At 48.7% G+C, this 22,338-nt stretch overlaps 1 protein-coding gene across 1 annotated transcript; it reads right to left on the bottom strand.

Moving 5' to 3' along the window:
• Positions 1-696: 696 nt before the first annotated feature.
• TEX35 (testis expressed 35) lies at positions 697-16,258 on the bottom strand (the record flags this gene model as incomplete). Its single annotated transcript, XM_017548593.2, has 10 exons — positions 697-1,018; positions 2,076-2,119; positions 2,464-2,656; positions 2,892-2,956; positions 7,234-7,293; positions 8,233-8,289; positions 9,364-9,432; positions 10,017-10,067; positions 14,689-14,764; positions 16,242-16,258. Coding segments are annotated over 10 exons (738 nt in total), but the record flags the coding sequence as incomplete, so codon positions are not given.
• Positions 16,259-22,338: the final 6,080 nt, after the last annotated feature.

Genomic DNA, 22,338 nt, shown 5'->3' with positions numbered 1-22,338 from the left:
AATATTGAGCTACCGTAGCTCCTGCAGCCCCATGCTGAGTACATACCTACAAGAAAGGAAATTAATCATCGCCGACAGAGCTGCACTGCGGCACTGTTCACAATAGCCAAGACTTGGAAGCAATCTCCAACCTCGGTGTCCATCAGCAGAAGAATGAAGAAAACATCGTACACATACACAAGGGAGCACTATTCAGCCATAAGAAGAATGAACTTTTGTCATTTGCAACGGCGTGGATGGAACTGGAAATTATTATGTTCAGTGAAATAAGCCAGGCACAGAAAGACACACATCACATGTTCTCACTTATTTGTGGGATCTAAAAATGAAAACAATGGAACTCATGGAGACAGAGAATAGAAGGATGGTTACCAGAGACTGGGAAGGGTAGTGCGGGACTTGGGGGGCAGGTAGCGATGGTTAAGGGGTACACAAAGTAGAATAAATAAGACGGGTGACTACAGTCACAACCGTACATTTTTGAATAACTTCGAGTGTAAACGGATTATTTGCAACTCAAAGGTTAAATGCTTGAAGGGATGGATACCCCATTCTCTATGGTCTGCTTATTTCACCTTGCATGCCTTTGTCAAAACATCTCATGTACCCCATAAATATAGACAACTACTATTAAATGTATATTTCATAACACCTACCCACAAAATTAAACATAATAAAATGAAATTCCAAAAAAGAGAACTTGGCCAATTATTTATTAGACTGTAGAAGCAGCCAGCTTAGCAAAGAGATGAAATAAGAAGGAACTGGTGTGAAATAAAATATGAACACGTATGAATTACTCCTCCTTCAAATTGAAGACAAAGAATCACACCCAGGGCAGGACAGTTTGTGGAACGCTGCTCTGTATCTTCTTAACTGTCGTTCAAGCTGACAGTCAAGCTTCACCTTCCCTCAGTCTGGGACTTTGGGGCAGGCACAGCATGGCCCACAGGAGGTTGGGTGGTCACTGGCTCCTCTCCACCTTTGTAAAAACCTGAGGCCTCTGAAGGAATGTTCCCTTTGGGGGTGGAGGGAGGGAGAAGAAACCTTCAAGGGGGCAAGAAGGATGGATCCCCATAACCCAAGAAAGCCACCCAGTTCCTATGAGCAGCAGGGCCTGAGTCCTGCTTGGTGACAAGAACTCAGGGGAGGGGGGCAGGCAGGACTCGCAGCCCAGGGGTTCCCTGTGTCACCCAAGACACCTGGGCCCCATGCACAGGTGAGAGCTGATTACATGGAGGGAGCAGGCGGGCCAGGAAGCGAGGTCTCTCCTGAGACCATACAGACTGACGTCCGCTGCCATCAGGGGCCCTCCCCATGCTTGGACCTGGGACCTTTGCAGACCCAGGTGGAATGGAGGAAGGTGGTGTTTGGGAGGACCCTAAAATGACTAAGATGGAATTTCCCACCAGTGATCAGGAAGCAGGGGGAGGGGCTGGAGTCTGAAGTACACTGTTATAGAACCAAAAAGAAGTGACCTCCACACACTCAAGTTTTAGACTGGTACTCAAAACTATGACATCCCCTTTGGCTTTCAATGAAGGTTTTTAATCTCCAGTGGAGGCCTGGGGTAGGGGTGATATTTCAGAGGACAAAAGCCCTGACTACGCAGCTTCAGGAGGGGGAGGTGAGGAACCGGAACTGCTGAGTGCCTCTGCAGCTGCACTAGGTTGGAATCACATATTCGATGTCAGCGGGGCTGAGGTACAGATAAATCAGAAGGCAGCTCCAGAAGCCAAGGGTGAAAAGGGTGCCCAGACCTGGTGTGAGTATTTCCCGCTGGATGGGGAGAAAGGGCAGGACCTGAGGCAAGGTCAGTTCCGCCGCTGATGGCGCACCCTCCCCACCGTGGGAGCCCCGGGAAGCTGCCTCTAGGCTGGGCGACCCAAATCCTCCTTCCTGGTGCCACGTCCTCTACGCCCGAGTGGCTGTGCTGGGTGGCAGTGTCTGCTAACAGTCCCTACTCCCTGCACAACCTCAGGAGGGGTGTGATGTGAATGCGGCTGGAGCACATGCCCCTGGGGACAACAAGGCGCCCAACTGAGACAAGGCACATCTTGTATGGAGCTACCTACCCCTGATTGTAGTTGTTCTTTAGGACACACAACAAACATTTCTCCTGCAGAGGACAGAAACGGCACAAGAAAGATCAATTTCCCCTGGTCAAGGGCAGCCTGCTAGGCACCTCATCTGACCTTGCTGCAGGGAAGGACAGAATAAGAGGGTGGAGCTGGGGGGCAGGCGCATCCAAGGTCAAGTCCTGCATGGTCACGGTTAAGGAGGCTCCACAGGCCTAGAAGGCAAGGGAGGCCAGGGAGGGTCCAGGCTTGGGTGGTGTCCAGAGGTCAGCAGGGCACGGACCTGTCCCTTCACTATGATAACGGCACAAGCTCTCGGAAGTCACCAGGGAGAAGGAGCCAGGGGTCTGGCCCCAGTGCTGGGCTTGGGCAGGGCCTCACTTACGCAGCAGGTCCCACACTGATGCAGGGGATCCAGGGAGCCCGGTTTTGCTTTCTGAGGTGCCACCGTCTTCTTGTGAAGGGCAAAGGGTGCTCCATTGGCTCCACCGGCTCCGTCCACTTTCTGGAGCCTGAGCTGCGGGTCTCTGTGAGTCTTTGCCATCAGCCTCAGTTCCTGCTGCTCTTTTGGCCCTCTTCTAAGGGGACGTGGGGAGGAGGGCCAGGGAGGGCAGAAAGTTGGGGAGACATTTTCCAACATGACAAGGAAATAACCAGTACACGGGTCGCCATGGAAGGCCCTGACTCCTGGGGGCGGTAGGAGCCAAAACAACTTCAAGAGTCTGGGTATCCTCCAAACCCCAAAGCCATTCAGCAAAGGGAAGGGAGGAGATGCTTCAGGGATGAGGAGAGACAGGTACCGGTTACACTTACGGCTTAGTGTTCTTCTGTGTATTTATTAAAATGTCCATCTTCTCATCCATATCTTTCTGCATTTCCTTCAAGAGAGAGTTCAGAACTAGCATCTTCATTTTGAAGAGCTTTGGAAATACCTTCTTCCTGCATCTCTGCAAACCACTCTGCTTCTTACTTCCTCAAGAATCCTCACTAGACTTGGGTGAGGTGGCTTTTGGAGTGTCCATGACATGTACAGCTTCTCCCCTTCCTTTCCCCATTCCCCGATGAGACTAAGGCACAGGCAGAGATATTAGGGGACTTTTCTGAAGTCTCTAGGTGAGCCAGAGACCAGCCCCTGTTTTACCTAATGTCACACTTTGGATAAAACCAGTGCTCGCCTTGGTTTGACGCCTATAAAATGATGGAACCAAGAAGACCAATCTTGTGACCCCAAAGACACTTTGACTGCAATGTTCTGACCCTTGCCATGCACCAGAGCCTGTGTATTTGTGTTTGCTTCATCTTTTACCTAATTCCTGGCAAAGATGGTCAGTAACAAGTAAAACTGACAGCAGACACACATCACATGTATTACTCACTCAGAACAGAGAGAATAATGAAATCTGGACAAAGTTTTGATCTATAAAATTTGACCTGGGTAAATTGAATGGAAATAGTGGACATGAGAGAAATTCTAAGCTGATAGAAGCTATAATTGACAATATTTGTTACAGACAAAAACAGGTTTGGGTTGTCATAAAATGGAAATAAAAACAATTTGTTCCAATAAAATAATTTTCATTAAAAATGAAAGGTTTGCTAACAGTTTAATTGATCTACTGTAGAAAACTGATCAAGAAATTACACTGTCTGCATAGAGATGATTTCATAAAATATCTTCTTGAAAAGGATTTTTAAATGTTAGTACAAATTTGAATAAAATATTTGTGTTTATAGAGTCAAAATATCCTTGAGGTCAATGTCCCGTAGGTCCAAAACATCAGAGTGGAGATATCCCATATTCTTACACGTTTCACCAACACGTACCCCTTCAAAGTCATCATGTTCCAAATTGATTTTGTTTTCCCAAGCTAGCTCTATCTCCCCCACTGTCTTTGTCATGGTCACCACTTTCTTCTAATCATCCAGATTAAAATTTGATGTCACACGGATGCTTGCCTCTCGAGACTTCAGCCTCTATATTCAATCAGTCAACAAAAACTGTTATTTTTTCTTTCACTGCATCTTTCAGATTCACTCTTTTTCTTTTTCCCCTACACCTGGTCCTGCTCTGTTGTCCTTGCTGCCAGACATCTCCACCTGCTCCCAGGGCCCCCCCAGGCCGCCTTGCAAACAAACACCTGCCGGGCTAAGCTTTCTGAAGTGCTGCTCCCAGCATGTTCTTTAATCAAGAATCTCCAGAGGCCGCGTGATGCTCACAGAACCAAGTCCCAGCTTGTCTGCATGTCTTTCAAATGCATGTCCTTCATTACCCACAGCCTTTGTGCCCATTCATTTTTTTCTTCCTCAGTTTCCCCCAGTGGTCCCACTTCATGACTGACCTCCCTGCCGACCACCGTATACAACGCGTTCCTGCTGCCTCCTGCCCTGCTCAAGCTGTTCCCCTGCCTGAAATCGCCTCCTTTGTGCCTTTCCATACCAGCCACCCCCCTCAACAAAACACTTGCTTTGTTTGGATTAATAGAGAAATAATTAATGCATGCCCTTTATAGAAAATTTGGACAATACAGAGGGAATATAAAAGTATGAATATTCTGATCCAGAAATAACTGCTATGAACCCCTTTGGTAAGTTTCTTTCCAGTCTTTTTTCTGTATATATATATATATTTTAACCTAGCTGAGATCAGCCTATGTATATTACTTGTATCTTGCTTTTTTAGTTCTCGTTATAAACATTCTTTCTAAATATTATCTTTAATAGTTCCTAACTTTTATTATATGAATATTCCATAATTTTTTTTTTGAGGTAGAGTCTTAATGTCACCCAGGCTGGAGTGCAGTGGTGCTACCTTGGCTCACTGCAACCTCTACCTCTCAGGTTGAAGCAATTCTGCTGCCTCAGCTTCCTGAGTAGCTGGGATTACAGGCACCTGCCACCATGCCCTGCTAATTTTTGTATTTTTAATAGAGATGGGATTTCACCATGTTGGCCAGGCTGGTCTTGAACTCCTGACCTCAGGTGATCCACCTGCCTTGGCCTCCCAAAGTGCTGGGATTATAGGCATGAACCATTGCACCCGGCCGAATATTCCATAATTTGGCTATTCCCTTACTGTTGAAAATTGAGGTTTCCAAATTTTTATTTTTATAAATAATCCTGTGACGAACATCTTTTTATGTATACCCATGATGGTGTTTCTGATTATTCTCATAGGTTAAATTTTGAGAAGAGGAATTGATAAATCAAGAGGTTGATTTTTTATAGCTACTGTCTAATAATGTTCCAGTTTTGTATAAATCTGCACTGTAACAGTATAAGAGCATTTATGACTTGTACTATAATTGTTGGATATTAAAATTTTGTTTGAATGAAACAATAATTGATTGTTCATTTGCATGTATTTAATTATTCATGAGGGTACACCTTTTTAAAATATGTCTATTGCTTTTCAGTTATATTCTCTTCTGTGAATTGTCTGTTCACATGCTTGTCTGTTTTCCTACTTAGTTCTTATTGGTTTATGTGAACTTTATATGTTATGGATAAAAACCCTTTTCCTGTGCTTATATTTGTGGAAAAATGTTCCCCCAAACTGTTTTTTAATTCTGTAAATGTAAGGGATTTTTCTGTCATAATTCTTTTTAAAAATCTTACATAGGGCAGGGCATGATGTCTCACGCCTGTAATCCCAGCACTTTGGGAGGCTGATGAGGGTGGATCACAAGGTCAAGAGATCGAGACCATCCTGGCCAAAATGGTAAAACCACATCTCTACTAAAAATACAAAAAAATTAGCTGGATGTGGTGGTGCATGCCTGTAATCCCAGCTACTCGGGAGGCTGAGGCAGGAGAATCACTTGAACCCAGGAGGCGGAGGTTGCAGTGAGCCAAGATTGTGCCACTGCACTCCAGCCTGGGAAACAGCAAGACTCTGTCTCAAGAAAACCCCAAAATCTTACATACTCAAATATATCAATATTTCCTTTGTAATTTCTTCCATTGTATTTATATTTAGAACTTCCATTTACATATTTACTTAAAATTTCTTATTGGTTTTTATTATTTAAAATCACTTCTAGGCTATTTTACTTTACAGTGGTAACCAGATTAAGTTTTTTCCTCATATAGTCAAGCAATGCTTTTAATACCAAATCCTTTCCTTCTCACTGACATCAAAAAAATCACCTTTATCATATTGTAAATTCTACAGCGCTATGGTTCTCAACCTCGAATATACACTGGAATCACCTGGGCAACTAAAAACCACTGGTGCCTGGACCTCATTCCAAGAGCCTCTGACTTCATCGTTATGACATGCAGCCTGGACACGCGGAGGGTGTAGGGTAAGGCTTCCCAGGTGATTCTACCGTGCAGCTAACTGTGGCTAACATGTTTAGGAACTGGTTCTCATCCATGGCAAGCATCCAAATTGAAATGGAGTTTTAAACACCTCCGGCCCACCCTGGAGATTTTTATTCAGTTCCTCTGGGAAAGGGTCTGAGTCAAAGGAGTTTTAAAATCCTCACAAGTGATTCTCGTTACATCCCAGGCAGAGAGACTGTTGAGGTGTTATCTATCCCATTTCGTTCATGTGTTTGATTATCCTTGGGCTGATTTAATAACTTTGTTTTTATCATGAATTTCACTATCTGGTAAGGCAGTGTCCACTTACGACTCTTGAAAAATGGGTGCGTATTAGCTTTTGCCTGTCTATGCTGCTACATCTGTGCTGCTCAAGCTTTCCCCTGGGAACTTGTCTAAGATACAAGGACCCAGGACCGCCTGAACATGAGGCTAGGCCCTGTTTTATCAGTGTTCCAGGCAATTCTGAAACATACCACATTTTGTCAATCACTGCTCTAGAATCTAGATCATCCTAGTAATTTTTCGAGTTAGAATAGAATCTTATTGGGCTCTCGATGAGATTTGCATTAAGCTTCCAATGCAGTGTGCAAGGCTCAACTTGAGACTCACTTTCTCTGCAAGGACTTTGCTGCTTACTGCAACCCATATTCATTGCTCACGTCTCTAAGCCTTTAACTAGCAAACAACCAATTAATTGGCTTGCAATTCTCTCTTGCAATGGAATTTGGGACTACTAGCAGATAATATGCTCCAGGAGGGCAGGATGTGGCGTCTCTTCCACAGTTTCCAGTACGGCACTGGCCCATGGAAGGCACTCAGTAATGCTTACCTTCATAATTTCCACGAATTCATGAAGTTTATCAAAATCTTTGTCCAGTATGTCCTTTATCTGGCGAGGAAAAAAGGCATAGGATTGACAAAGCACAAAGCATATTATTGACGTTATTTGCGGCGTCTTCGGGGCATTTTAAGCAAACGGCAGCAGCTGCTCCTCTGGCACGGACTAATAATGGTCTGTGAGAGCCACTTTCCTCTCAAGGAGTCTGTGACCGAACTAGGGTGCGAGCACCATGAAGCCACCACTGCCACCAGCCTTGGCACGGCTTAGATCTGGCTACTGCAAGGCTGCATGTTGGGTGCAGACCACAGCTTCAATTACACTTTCTTGATTGATTATTCACCTGTTTTCCTAAGGATGCTACAGGTGGTTGGTTGTATCACAGAAATGAGAGGGTTTCTGCTCTGCAGCTTGCTCAGGGGAGATGCATAAGAACGATGGGGTTGGTCCCTGGCTGCCCCTAAATTTAAATTCCAAATCAGCCCCACTCACTCAGCTTCATCACTAACGTGACATCACCCACCCTTATCAAAGAGACACTTTAGGGGGTTCTCAGTCACTCAAAAATTGGGTTTAGGCATCAAACAAGTAAGAAGTGAGCAAGCTAACACTGAAGCGCTCTGGGGTTTGGGACTGAGTTACATTTTTCCATGCGATTCCTGCTTTCCTTCACTACAGGTATTGATCGACTTACGACCTATGCAACTTATGACCATTTGACTTCACGACCACAATCGCTAGCCACGACTGCTCCATGTCTGGCAGCACAAACGTTGCCCAGCTGGGCGTACGACAGTGCGGACCAGCTTCCGGCAGCACTACCATCTCCGCGTGCATACAGCCTACTCAATTTACAACAAAATCATGTTACAGCCGGTCTGTCGGAACCAATCATGGTCGTAAGTCGAGCACTAGCTGTATCCAACGGTAAGGATTGCATTTTTCCCGAAGCTACACTTTTCCTCCATAGGGAAGGCCTCATCTTGTTACCTGTTTTATCTCCTCCATTTTCTCCTTGAGCTCTTCTCTCACTTCCCTGAGTTCATTCTGAGGAAATAAAATGAAGGGGAGGAAAGGAGCATCTAGGATGGAGGGGAAAATGGCAACAGGAGGAAAGGAAAGATGTTGGGGCATTTTCAGAGAAAAACTTCCAAGAGGGAGGAAAGAATGGGAGAGACCAGGCACATGGGCTCACACCTGTGATCCCAGCACTTTGGGAGGCCAAGGCGGGAGGATTGCTTGAACCAAGGAGTTTGAGACCAGCCCGGGCAACATAACCAGACCCTCCCATCTCAACATTAATTAATGTTTTAAAAAGACTATAAGATAGTAAGACCTATAGGGATCATGTGTCTCTGCCAAAAAATGCACAGCCTGAGCCTTATCACAAGGAATCCACCAGACAAGGCCCAATGGAGGGTTATCCCACAACATAAGTGATCTGTAACCTGTACAAGTGTCAATGTTCCCAGGCCGGGTGTGGTGGCTCACGCCTGTAATCCCAACACTTCAGGAGGCTGAGGCGGGCGGATCACCTGAGGTCAGGAGTTCAAAACCAACATGGTGAAACCTCGTCTCTACTAAAAATACAAAAATTAGCCGGGTGTGGTGGCACGTGCCTATAGTCCCAGGTACTCAGGAGGCTGAGGCAGGAGAATGGTTTGAACCTGGGAGGCGGAGGTTGCAGTGAGCCAAGCTTGCACCACTGGACTCCAACCTGGGTGACAGAGGGAGACCCTGTCTCAGAAAATAAAATTAAAATAAATTAATGTCACTGTCAGTGTCCCCAAAGACAAAGAACTGTTCTGTTCCAGATTATAGAAAAGACACATGGCAATTAGAGGCAACATGTAATCCTGGATCAGACCCTGGACCAGAAAACGCCTCCTTTCCATTGTTACAAAATACATGTGTGGGACAATTGGTGAAATTAGAGCAAGGGCTATAGATGAGTGTTGTCTCTGTGTTAACTTCCGGATTTTAACTTCTGGGTTTAAATAAATGTACTGTGCCTATGTAAGAGGATATTCTTGTATTTAGGAAACAGGCATGGAGGATTTGGGGAAAACTTACTCTCCAGGGATTCGGAATATAGACATGCCTCCAAGTTCACGCACTCACCTTTAGGTCCTGTGTCACTCCTGCTTTGGTAAACGGCCCTTCTTGTTTGACTGCTTTGTAATCCAACATCTGTGGATTGAAACAGGAACAGAGACTATTGGGAACTGCAGAAGGAGAGATCCCCCTGTGCTTCTGTTCCTCCCTTAGGGCTAGGGCAGGGGGAAGCTGGTGGCCCTACGTGTGCAGAAGATTCCTCTATCCTTCCTCTTTCAGCTCCTCTCGTTCCACCCTCCTCCTGGCTCCTTTTGTCCCTTGGACAGCCAAGCCCATTCCCACCTCGGGCCTCAGTGCATGCTGCCTCCTCTGCCTAGAAGGCTCCTACTCTGCCTGTGCAAGGCCAGCACCTTGTCTGTCAACTCTCAGCAGCTCAAAGGAAGGCCTTTCCCCACCACCCACTCTACAGCAGTCACCCAGCCATGTCTCCCTGTCTTGATTCCCAGCAGAGCAGGTAACACTACTGAATCAGTCCTTGTTCATGTATGTAACTGATCGGTTACAGTGTGAAGTTCTATGAGAGCAAGAACCCTCAGTGCATCCCCCGGCACCTGGGACAGGTCTTGACCCCTAAGATCAGCGAATGACCCCTGACTCCAGGTCACTTCCCCACGGATCTCAGGCCTGGCTGCTGGCATGTCCTCAAAAGAGCTTCTTACTTTGGTCGGCTCTGGCTTCAATTCCAGGCAAACTGCCTTGTAGTTCTTGCTCTGCACAAAGAGGAGGCTGGGATTCAGGCCGGCAGCCATCAGGATTGAGGAGGAGAACATCCGGTCCTTGCAAGGGGATCCCGCCCCTCCCCCTGCTACCCCCATGCAACCCTGCCTGCCCAGCTGATGGGCTCAGGCTCGCAGACCCCGCGGCACCCGGATCTGATTCCTGGCAACTCAAATCTTGGTGTGCTGTCCTCTTCCTGTGGGCGTGTGCCTGCCCATGCAGCAGGCAGCCCTCTCCCTGCTGGAGGGGCCAGTGTGGAGAAAGCACTTTAAAATAACTAGAAGCGAGCCCGGAAGTGTTTCCAGGGCAAGGGCTTTGGCCATAGGCAGATTTGGGCTCTAATCGCAGCTGTCCTCTCTACTAGCTTGGTCAATTTGGGTGCATTGCTTAGCCTTTCTGAGCCCCCATTTCCTCATCTGTAAAATCGTGGTGATAATGATATTTATCTAATAATGTTATTTTGAGCCTTAGACCTGCTGGTTAGATGCTGGCAGGTCTGGTATGGGTCATGGAACCATGAGTGGTCTTGGAGGGAGGAGTGCTCCCTCGGCAGTGCTCCTCATCCCCAGAGGGAGGCAGCAGAGGCCTCTTTCTTCCCACCCCAAGCCCAGGGATTACTCTCACACCTCTTTCAGGCTGAGAGACTGCTTTATGCTCAGAACAGAGAAAGAAATACCAGAGGTTCATGGAGTGTTCTCTGTGTCCCCTGACCCTGCCACCATCTCCATTCAGTAGGAGCTCAGAGAGGCCCCAACCTGTCCAGCAATGTCCCTCTTTTACCAGATTTGTTTTCTTCAATTCTGCCCTCTTGGCCGACATGATGGAGGAGGCCAGGGTGTTCTTCAACTCCCCACAACAGCCCCCAGGACCAGGCCACTGACCTATGCAACTTACAGGTCCAGGTATGGGCAAGGTGACCACCTCTTTGTGTACAGAACAGCTGAGGTCACAATGCCAGGTCCCACACGCTGGTCCAGAGTGTCACCACAGCTTCAGGCCTGGGGGGCCTTGGCCTGAAGGACAGGCCTCAGGACAGGTTTCAGAGCCACCAGGCCTCCCTCTCACAGCAGAAGGAAAGTCCACACTCAGGAGGACCATGGCCTGCTACGGCTGAGGCACGAGGCACACGTGAGAAGCAGCGGCTCCTTCTGCAGCAGGACTCACATACGGACTCAGAGGATACACTCCAGGGACAGTCAGCTTCTCCTCTGAGCGCGCAGCCCATGTCCTCTGCTGTGCGTTCCTCACGCGAATGGACCCCACCTCAGGCCAGAAGCCACCTGGGGTTAGGGGATGGCCTGAAGTCTCTGGTTCAATGTACATGTGCCATCTTACCTAGCCTGGGTTACTCTGTGTGAGGTGGGGTAGCCAATCTCAGTAGGATGGTCTCTCATGTCTCTGGCCGCACAATGCCCCTGTCCCACAACCACTCCCCGCCCACCTAAAAAGCCTCTTTGCCTAGCTCTTCTATCTTCCTGGAAGAGGGTTGGGACATGAAGCTAAAGACAAGAAGCTTTGGGGGTGAATAAAAAAGAATGCTAAAGAAAAGTCCGTTCTGAGGGTGGCCATAGTTTGTGCTAAAGTAGACAGAGGAACATGGCATCCCATGGGATCAAAAGTCACTGGGAATCCGGGTTGGTGAACTTGATTTCTCTTTTCCTTTGATCACTGGGCATTCCACTTCCTTCTTCCCTCTCTTTTCAACTGCCAGTTGCACAGAAAAGGCCAGCGCGGATGTCTGAGGACAGACAGCACAGGAGTACAGGAACTCATGCAAATTGCATGTGAATGACATGCCCACACATGCCACTTCTGATCACACACATCCTCCCGTTTCATGCATCTGCTGGGGCATATCCTTCCCGCAGGCCACTGGAACCCTAGAGCTACCTGCAGCACTTCAGATGCATTTCCTTGGTGGTGATTTCCCAGCCCCAACACTGGTGACAGCTGTGGGTTTTACTCCATCACAGCCCGAGGAGAATGTGTCTGTCCCTGCATCATGGGAAGGAGAAGGAGTTGGGGATGATCACCAGCTTCCCAGGCCTCTTTCCCCATTTGTAAATGAGACGCTGGAACTTTTAAATTTCCTTGGACCATTCATTTCAGCCCTCCCAGATCTGATGGCCTCCTGGTAGAAATGCCCTTTCTCCAAGGAAATGACAGGGAAAATGACTGACTCCATCTCAACCTCCACCAGCCCCATGAAAATGGGCCCCATCTCCTTCTGCTAGTTTTGGCTTAGGGGCCTCGCGGACCTGCAGCAGAACTTCCCTTGCCTGACTGAGCAGTTGTTAAATGAGCTGCCTTCTAGCCAGGCATAGCACATGAGCCCACTGGTGTGTCTTTTAGGAAAGAAGGTCTAAGAGAAATCAAGGTCTGAATGCAAAACCACTTTATAAAATAAAAAATTATCTATGTATATATACACCTGTGCACATGGTACCATCATTTGGGCAGAACCTTAACTACAGACCTAGAGCTCTGGGCTTGTGCCTTCTCACAGCATTTACTATTCACGTTCTCAAATATTGTACACCATTGTTTTATTAATATGCTCTGGAGGGGCTGGCGGAGTGCATGTGGTGAACCTGAATGATTATTTATCTATTAAGGGACAGGATCTTGCTCTTTTACCCAGGCTGGAGTGCAGTGGTGTGATCATGGCTCATTGCAGTCTTGAACTCCAGGGCTTAAGTGATTTTCCTTCCTCAGCATTCTGTGTAGCTGGGACCACAGACATGCGTCACCTGCCCTGCTAATTTTTAAAATTTTTTGTAGAGACAAGGTCTCACTATGTTGCCCAGGCTGGTCTCGAACTCCTGAGCTCAAGGGATCCTCCTGCCTTGGCCTCCCAGAGTGCTAGGATTGCAAACGTGAGCCATCATGCCCAGTCTGCATAATGATTTTCATATTCTTTTAAGAAGCTTTGCTCCCGCATGAGAAGCTAGGTTGAAGCGGTGTTGCAGGGTTGGTATTGCTGTGGTATAACTTTGTTCTAGATAAGCCATAGGATGTTCTTACCCGAAGAATGCCAGACATGCTTTTCCTAATCCCCCTTCAGAGCAAAATCCATTTGTACCAGGGCAAGCAGCATAGAGCCCACTGCTGTTCCATCGGAGTTTGGGGAAAAAGGAATATTCACAACAGACAGAACGAAGAAGCCACCTGTCTTTGTTTTCCAAGTTGATATCATTTTCTTTACAAGCGTCCTGCTTTTTTTTTTTTTTTTTTTTTTTTTTTTTTTTTTTTTTTTTTTTTTTTTTTTTTTTTTTTTTCAGAGTGTACTGGACGAAGATAAAATAGGGACTTGGAAACAACATGATTGCATTTTCCTCACAGGCAGAAGGGCAGTAACTGGGAAGGAATACAGTGTTGTGTGGGGAGGCTGGGGTTGGGGGAGTTTTAAAATGGTCTTAGGCCCCTGAGTTTGTCCTCTTGTGATCTGGGGTCCAGCCCATGATGAGGTCCAGGCTCAGCCACTCCCCACATCAATGCCCAAAGAACATTAAGAGAATGTCATGTGTACCAAGGGGCCTATTGACCACTGGGGGACCGGTGTTCTAAAGCCCTTTGATTAGGGCGGAATGTTTCACAAAGACCCAGAATTCAAACAGACATAGCTCAGTACATGTGACCTAGACGATTCACACTTAGGATGCCTCGCTGTTTACATCCCGACAGACTGGAGTTTCTGGGTGGGTGCCCTCAGCCAGAGACGATCTCTGACTCACAGCCCCAAGAGAACCTCTTACATAAAATTTTTAGAGATCGCATATGATTCATTCCTGTGTTGTCCTGCTTGACTGATTTCTAGACACCTTGGAAAGCTTTACTCTGTGCAGGGTACAAATATCTTTGATCATTGACACACTGAGCACTAGGCAATTTCTGATCATTTTTATCATAGTGATCAGACCTTGGCTAGAATCATAATCCTATTAAGTTGTTTCTGTGGAAAACTTATATCCAGTTTTTATCACATGTACTTCCTGGTACCTCTGTTTCAGGAACTAAACATAACAATTGGAACAGATCATTGTAAATCTCTGGCTTTTTCAATACAGCTAATGACAAGTGAAAAGTCAGAACAAACGTACTGTGGGAGGATCTTCTCCTGTAAGTTCACCATGGCAGGCACATGCTTGCCAGGGCCTCCCGAGAACCAGGGGAACCCGTTACTATTCCCACAACCAACCATCACAGGGCACCTGGCGTGTGAGATAAAGCCAACGCCGCCAGCCAGCAGAGCTCTCCCTGCTCCTGCCAAACACGGCCCCTGAGGCCTCCTTACTTAGCCCATTCCCTTTACCCTCTTTGGACGGAACCCAAATAGAGTACAGTGATGATTTCACACCTGCCTCTCTCAGCCTCCCTGCTGGAAGGTGCTCTGCGGTTGCAATTTCTGCCCCTAAAATCCTCCTTTCCACCTCTGACAGCTTCAAATTCCCATCCATCACTGAAACAATCAAACCGAGTGGCACAGTAGTAGACTCTTGGGACTGGCCTTGTTGGGGGCTATGCTTCATATGGGGTCCATGGAGGGTGGAGCGTCTCAGACGGGAGGGGCTCCTTGGGTTAGTCCTGGGAACAGCCCTCGTCGCTCCCACTCACATTTCTTTGGCTGGAACATAATCGCAAGGCTGTACCTCCCTGCAAAAGAGGCTGGGAAACGCGGCCAGGTTTCTCCCAGGACTAAGGGGAGACAGGCTGAAGGGCCTAATCTCCGCCACGCTTCCCTGACACATTTCATCTTCTTTATTCCGCTCTAGCAAGTCTCCTCATAAGAAAACTTGATTTAGAGTTCTGCTCTTAGTGTAAAAGGGAAGTAGCTTACTAGGTCCCAAAGGGAAGCCAGTGGCTGGGTGTGGTGGTGCACGCCTGTGGTCCCAGCGACTTTAGAGGCTGAGGTGGAAGGATCGCTTGAGCCCAGGAGGCCAAGGCTGAAGTGAACTAGGATCACACCACTGCACTCCAGCCTGGGCAACAGAATGAGACCCTGTCTAATTTAAAAAAAAAAAAAAAAAAAAAAAAAAAAAAAAAAAAAAAAAAAAAAAAAAAAAAAAAAAAAAAAAAAAAAAAAAAAAAGAAACCTGCACTGGAGACTCAAACGGAATGAAATGTCCTAGCAAATGTGAACTGGAAGAGTTAGGATTAGGGTTAGCGACTCACCTCTGTGTCACCTGAATGGCCAGTGGGCTGGAGCACTGAGACGGAGACCGTAACAGCGGTTTGTTATACGTTTGTATAACTGTCCAGGGCTTTCCAGTGCAAGCGTTCCGTCTATCCCAGTCCCGTTCTGTGCAAGGCTTTGCAAACCTCCTCCCACCACAGGCTTCCCCCCTCCCGCGGTACCAGAATGTGGGGCTGGTCTACAGCTTCTCTTGCTGTCCTAAGCCCTCTGAGTAGGACTGGGGCCCAACCAGGTTGCCCTGGCTTTGCCAGCCCCTTCCTGGGGTGTGGGCCCTGCTGCTGTCCTCTTGGGTGAGAATCCGTAACTTGTTTCAGCTGAACCTTTGTGTCCACCTGAACTTGATTCCTGTCTGGAGTTGCCAAATACCGGGCCCCACCCACCAGACTTGGCAACAACTCAGATTGAGACAAAGTTTTTCAGAACCTGGAGATACTGACTGCTGGTTGGCACCTGGTGGGGGGTAAGCCTGGCCACTGACTCTTCTACAACAGGTTTACCTCCTTCCCTTGAACGTTCTGCCCCCGAGGTCCTTAGGACCTCAGAGCTGAGTCCATGTGAACATTGGCTCAGAAGGTTTGAATCTTCCTCTCTTGCTAGGGCTTCAGGCCTGGGCTGGAGACACAGCATCTCTCTTATTTTATTTATTTATTTATTTATTTATTTATTTATTTATTTATGAGATGGAGTTTCACTCTTTTCACCCAGGCTGAAGTGCAATGGGAAGATCTTGGCTCTCTGCAACCTCCACCTCCCAGGTTCAAGCAATTCTGCCTCAGCCTCCCAAGTAGCTGGGATTACAGGAGCCAGCCATCACACCTGGCTAATTTTTTGTATTTTTAGTAGAGATGGGGTTTTGCCATGTTGACCAGGCTGGTCTCCAACTCCTGACCTCAGCTGATCCGCCCACCTCGGCCTCCCAAAGTGCTGGGATTACAGGCGTGAGCCAGCGTGCCCGGCCTAGAGCATCTCTTACCTGGAGCTGTGGGGTGGTGATTAAAGTGAGGGAACTTGTAAAGCCAAGAGTCTCAGAGAGAGCTGAGGTCAATGTGCTCAAGACAGCTGGTTAAATGGGTCTCCAAACAGAGGAGCCGAAGGCAGATCCTGAGAGCTCTGTTGGAGAGACCCGGGGGAGAGAACAGAAGTCAGGGAACTGGTCCTAGCACAGACATGGCCAGCCTGGGAGGTCCTCAGGGGTGACTGATGGTGAGTAGGGAGAATCTGGGTGCATTTAAAGACTAAGAATTAGGTAACTTCCAAGGTGTTTACTCCTTTCTTCTTGTTACATCACTGAGCTCTATGCAGGGCTATGGATTTTTTCTCTTGTTGGCAAAGAGCATTGGTAGAATGCTCATAAACAGGCTGTATCATTTTCTACAACTTAGATTCAATAAATTTTATGTTCCTCTCACATTTCATGGCAAAATATTTTTCTTCTCTAATTTAGTTTAGGTTTAACAAAGTTAAACAGTATACATCCAGACTCATGTTGATATGCTGGACATAACATTGGGTTGTGTTTGGCTCCAAGTCACACACTGAAGAAACTCCCCGAGGGGCATCCTGTTTGCATCTGTGAGCGGAGCGAGGGAGCCGCTCCCTGATCAGCCCATCTCCAGGCTGGCTCCGAACATCACTGCTGGAAGCTTAGAGTCCAGCCTCATTCTCTAGTCCCTGCAACAATTAAATCCGCTGAATGTGGATTCTCATTGCAACTGAGAACCTAATCGACAGAGCTGGCTGCACGTTCCCGGTCACTGTAGATCTTTGGGAACATCCAGGTGTGCAGAGGTAACTCCTGGCTGGTGGCCCATGAGGATACTTCCTATGGAAACATCAAGGGTGTCTCCTTCGTGCCATATCGTGAATTCTCAGGGTAGATCATTTCAACTCGGGACCATGAGCCAAAGGAGCCCTGACATGTTTCTATTTAAGTCTCTCACGATTTTTTTTTCCCCAGGTGCTCTCACTTGGCTGGTTTTCTGCAGCCAAACATCAGACCTTTTATTGCATCCAGACACCTGGGACAGCCTTTTCCGAACAGAGGGTGGAGCCTCCTCACCCTGTCTGCTCACCCAGCGTGCACTCTCACCAGCCGCCCGGCTCGCACAGAGCAGCCCACGGGAGACTAAATGGGGAGCCGCCAGAGCCTTCTTCCTGAGGCTTCCCACTCCTCCCCACATGTGGCTCTCAGGTGTTCTTGAGCCGCGTGACAAACCAACACCTCGAAAAGAATCCTCTGGGGCCCTGGGCTCCAACTTGAAGCTGAGGAAGAGGCATAAGTGACATTACTCCCCTGGGTGGCAACATGTATGAAAATTGCCCTCAAGGGAAAGACAACTTGGATTGAATCAAACACTAGAGCAAGCTGCACTCATTTGCCAAATCCCCTAAACACATGTTAATTTTTTATCTACTTATTGATTAAACCCCATTGATCCCCTTCTTGTGCCCCTGTCGCTCTAAAGACCATGATGATCATCCAGAGAGACCCAGCCAGAGAAACATGGATCCCGGGGCCCACCCGGCTCTCAGCCCCACAGCTCGCTGGCAGGCGCAAGCTCTGGGCCAGGCTGGCTCTTAGCAAGCAGCTCTAGTTCAACATGCAGTGACACCACACCGATTCCCCTGTTCACTCAGCTCAGGCTTCCTGAGCATTTACCGTGTGTCCAGCACTCTGCGAGGCACCAGAGGCACACAGAAAATTAAGACATGGTGCTGGCTCCCAGGAACTCACTATCCATCAGGCTTACAGAGGCAATTGACCATTTTAGCACAAGATGGTAAATGTGATACTTGCGGTAGACCCAGGGAGCTGACGGAGCCCAGAGGAGGAGCACAGCCCAGCTACTGGGGCTAGGTTTCCGCCATGTTCATCTGGATCTCATTCCTGGCCTGGTGAGCTCCCCAATACCCTGGTTCCCCTAAATCCTAGCTCCCTAAATCCTAGCTCCCCTAAATCCTAGCTTCCTAAAGCCTAGCTCCTCTAAATCCCAGCTCCCTAAATCCTAGCTCCCTTAAATCCTACCTCCCCTAAATCCTAGCCCTCTAAATCCTAGCTTCTCTGAATCCACAGCAGGAGCCAGGCAGGGCCACTGAATGCCAGGCTTTGCCAGTGCCGGCACCTGCCTGAGCCTCTGAAGACAGCATACTCCCTCTGCTCATAAGGGGGAGTTCCCATGCATGCTGAGCCCTGAGGGGCAGTGTGCGCACCTGTCATATCAAATGGCCCTTCCTTCCATCAGAGACTGAGCTAGCCTGTCCCAGCAGGAGTGCTGCATACCAAATCAGCCCTACCTGTCTGCTCCACTGGCCCACGCTCGCCTTTACCTGGCCTTGTTACTGCACACAGCAGTTTACTGGACTTAAATCTACACATCCTCTAAGACCGATGAACAAGAAGGTGTTCTCTGAGCTGTGTGTGTGTCAGACTGATATTTCACAACATGGGGGTCTGGGCAGCTAACATATTCTTGTTCTTGGAGGTCCTGTCATTCCTGCCTCAGGAAATAATGTGCTATTCATAAACACGGCAACCCTTGGGTTCTGAGTATTGTTTCCTTCAGCTTTCAGTGCTCAGAGAATTAGAAAAATGGCAGCTGGCTAGGCGCGGCGGCTCACACCTGTAATCCCAGCACTTTGGGAGGCCAAAGCGGGTGGATCACGTGAGGTCAGGAGTTTGAGACCAGCCTGGCCAACATGGCAAAACCCCATCTCTACTAAAAATACAAAAATTAGCTGAGCGTGGTGGTGGGCACCTGTAATCCCAGCTACTTGGGAGGCTGAGGCAGGAGAATCGCTTGAACCAGGGAGGCAGAGGTTGCAGTGAGCTGAGATTGCGCCACTGCGCTCCCACCTGGCGGCAGAGCGAGACTCCATCTCAAAAAAAAGAAAAAAGAAAAATGAGAGCCGCAGAAGTCCACATGAAGGACACTGTGCAGAGCCCGCCTGGCGACCGTGAGACTCCTCTCACTGACACAGTAACCTTACCTGGCCTTCCTGCTGCTCCTCTGGACGCCCCACTGTGCCTCCACTTGACCCGCCGCTTCATCTCCTGAGCAGAGCGCATCTCCTCCCTCAGCTGTGGCACTCACGGCCCGGCCGCAGGGTAGCTGACCACTAGGTGGACTGCAGGATCCGCCTCTCCTGACCTTCCTTCCGGGGCAGTCCCGGCAGGAGACCCCAGGCTCCCAGGCCCCTCCCCCAAGACCTTGGGCCCTGGCTGTCGGGATGCCAGCTCCTCCCTCCTCCCTTCGTCCTGCTGGAGACCTGCAGTTCACCCAACCCCATGGTTCCTGATACCAAGGCAAAGTCTCCTAGCCCAAGGACATTTCTCTCCCGGCTCAGCGATAGGAATGGGCGCATTCTAAAGGCCCCACCCGTCCTGCTGTCATTCACAGCGTTTCCTCCCCTGGCACCTGGCTAATATGAGAGCATTTGTCCAAACCCCCACCCCACCTTTTTTCCAGGACAGAATATCCCATTTTTCAGATTCCCTTGAGCAGCCCTCAGCCACAGCTGCACCTGCCACAGCCCCTTCTGAGCTCCAGACATCCTCTCAAGAGTGCAAACCCCAGCTGCGTGTCCGGTCCCTCCTGGGGGAGTCCCTGTTCCCACCTCTGTAGCCTCCTGTGGGCCCTCAGCCCGTTTCCATAGCTTGGCTCACACCTAATGGGAGGGCAGCTTAGGAGCCGGGCACAGATGGCACCATTTCCTCGGGGAAGGGTGGATGGCTCAGGCTTAAGGAGACGTTGATCTGTCCCACTGCTAAAGAAGGATTTTTGGTTACCCTGAAGAGGAGCTTGGGGCCCACACCCTCTGCACCAGTGTGTTTCTGGTGGCCCTGCCAATCTTCCTTGCAGGTCCCTCGAGTCAATGGTTTGCCTGCTGGTATATAGGGAACCACTGTTATAAACTAGCTAGTGGCTTGAGCAAGCAGTGTGTGTGTGTGTTTCTTGGAGATGGAGTCTCACTCTGCTGCCCGGGCTGGAGTGTGGTCACATGATCTCAGCTCACTGAAACCTCTTCCTCCCAGGTTCAAGCAATTCTCCTGCCCCAGCTTCCCGAGTAGCTAGGACTACAGGCACACACTGCCGCACCCGGCTAGTTTTTTGTATTTTACTAGAGATGGGGTTTCACTATGCTGGCCAGGCTGGTCTCGAACTTCTGAGCTCAGACAATCTGCCTGCCTCCCTTGGCCTCCCAAGGTCCTGGGATTACAGGCCTGAGCCATCACACCTGGCCTTGTGTGTGTTTATTTAGCCCACATGACTACCCTAAGAAGTAGGCCCTGCTGCTATTCCCGTTTTGCAGGTGAGGAAACTGTTTAATTCAGAGGTTAATTTTTCTGATGTCACACAGCTGAATGGGGGAGCCATGGCTACAGAGCCAACACATGTGACCTGCACCCCAGGCTGCCCGCCGAGGGGCACACACCCGCCACCTTCCTTACCAGGGGAGTAGAGGGGTGGGCTGGGTTGACCTCTGCACCCTACGATGGCATTTCCCACTTGACATTTGTAAAATTGTGGTTTAAAACATGAGTAAATAGACATGAGCCCTGCCTTGCCAGGCCATGCCCGGCTGCAGGAGGGTAGGCTGCATAGTGCAGACGGAGGGACTCCAACCTTTCCCGCTGATGACTCAGTGCACCTGAGGCGGGGCCTGGACTAGCAGCCCTGGGAAGTGAGCCTGCTCTAAACTCCAGGTCCTTGCCCTGCCAGTTACATGGCCTTGGGCACGTTTCTCTGAACCTCTCTGAACTTGTTTCCTCACTTGTAAAATGGGATATCATAAAGTACCTACCTCATAGGTTTTCCACGTTTTATTTCTAAGAATTAAATAAGGCAAATTATGTAAAGGGTGTGATGCTTACGCCTTGTGAACAGAAACTGCCCCCAAAGGCCCCTAGTGCTTGGAGACGTTACCCTCCAGTCTTTACTCCTGTGCCAGGATCTCTCAGCGTAGGAAGTTCCACTTAGTGGAAATAGCAGTGATTCCCTTTTTAAAATAGCTCCACCCCCACCCCCAGGGCCCTGGACCCAGCTGAGGAGTATGCTGGGGAGGGAGTGGGTGGTGGAGGAGGCTTCAGGGACAGGTGCTCATGTGGCAGTCCCTGCACTGTCCCTGAGGCCAGCTTTTTCAGATGCACCCATCACATGTGCTGTGTGCCCAAACCACTCCCTCCTCTAGAACCCCCCTCCGTGAATACTTGAAACACATTAAATATTGAGAGGAAATTCATAATGTATCTACCAGGCTATTGGTATGAAATAATTGCTGAAGAAAATTATATGAAGCAGAACAGAAAAGACCAAAGCAGTTACATAAAACAAAAGGAATTTAGTAATTTGAAACGTAAGAGGATCAGAATCAGAGGTAATAGACATACGAGGTTAATGGGAAGAAAAATAGTCAAACTAGGCAAATAATGTTAACCCAATATTTACTTGCAAATGAATCAAGTAGAATTGTTTCTATGTAAGACTAGTTGTTAAAACAGCACTTAAACATGAGAAAGGGGTGGAATAACGAGAGAGACAAGCAGCAGTAGCTTAGAATGCAAGGATTCACCCTTCCTCTCCCGCCCCAGCAAAAATGGCTCTTCCGGTTGAAGGAAGCGGGCCTGGCTGCCCAGTACTGCGTGCTTGCCCCTAGGGGGCGCCCAAGAGCAGAGGCGCACGCCAAGGGATCCACGGATCCCAGAAACACCCCCGCCACCTGCCCGGGCTGCCCCCTGCTCTCCCCAGCAGCATAGGGATTCACAGCAGAACTCTTCCCTCAGGCAGAAGCGGCCCCACGAGGCACATGTGACTTCACAGGGCATGTCCACATCCACACAACCATCAGCAGTAAATCCTTTTTATCCAACCGTTCATTCAGCCCAGGGGTACTGCCTGCCCCTGCCGGCCAAGCACGGCAACCCACGCTTACAACAGAGCATGCGGAAGCAGGCTTAGGTTACAAGAGTTCAGAGCAGGGGGCAGGAATAAAGGGCATGAGCTCCTCACCCCAGACGCCCTACCTTTCAGGGTGGGCAGCTGCTCCTGAGAGCTGCCCCTCCGTCAAACGGG

Source organism: Cebus imitator, unplaced genomic scaffold (assembly GCF_001604975.1).
Source record: "Cebus imitator isolate Cc_AM_T3 unplaced genomic scaffold, Cebus_imitator-1.0 Scaffold211, whole genome shotgun sequence".
Classification (NCBI taxonomy): domain Eukaryota; kingdom Metazoa; phylum Chordata; class Mammalia; order Primates; family Cebidae; genus Cebus; species Cebus imitator.
The sequence above is the reverse complement of the archived record's forward strand: the minus strand, read 5'-3'. Positions and strand labels throughout refer to the sequence as shown.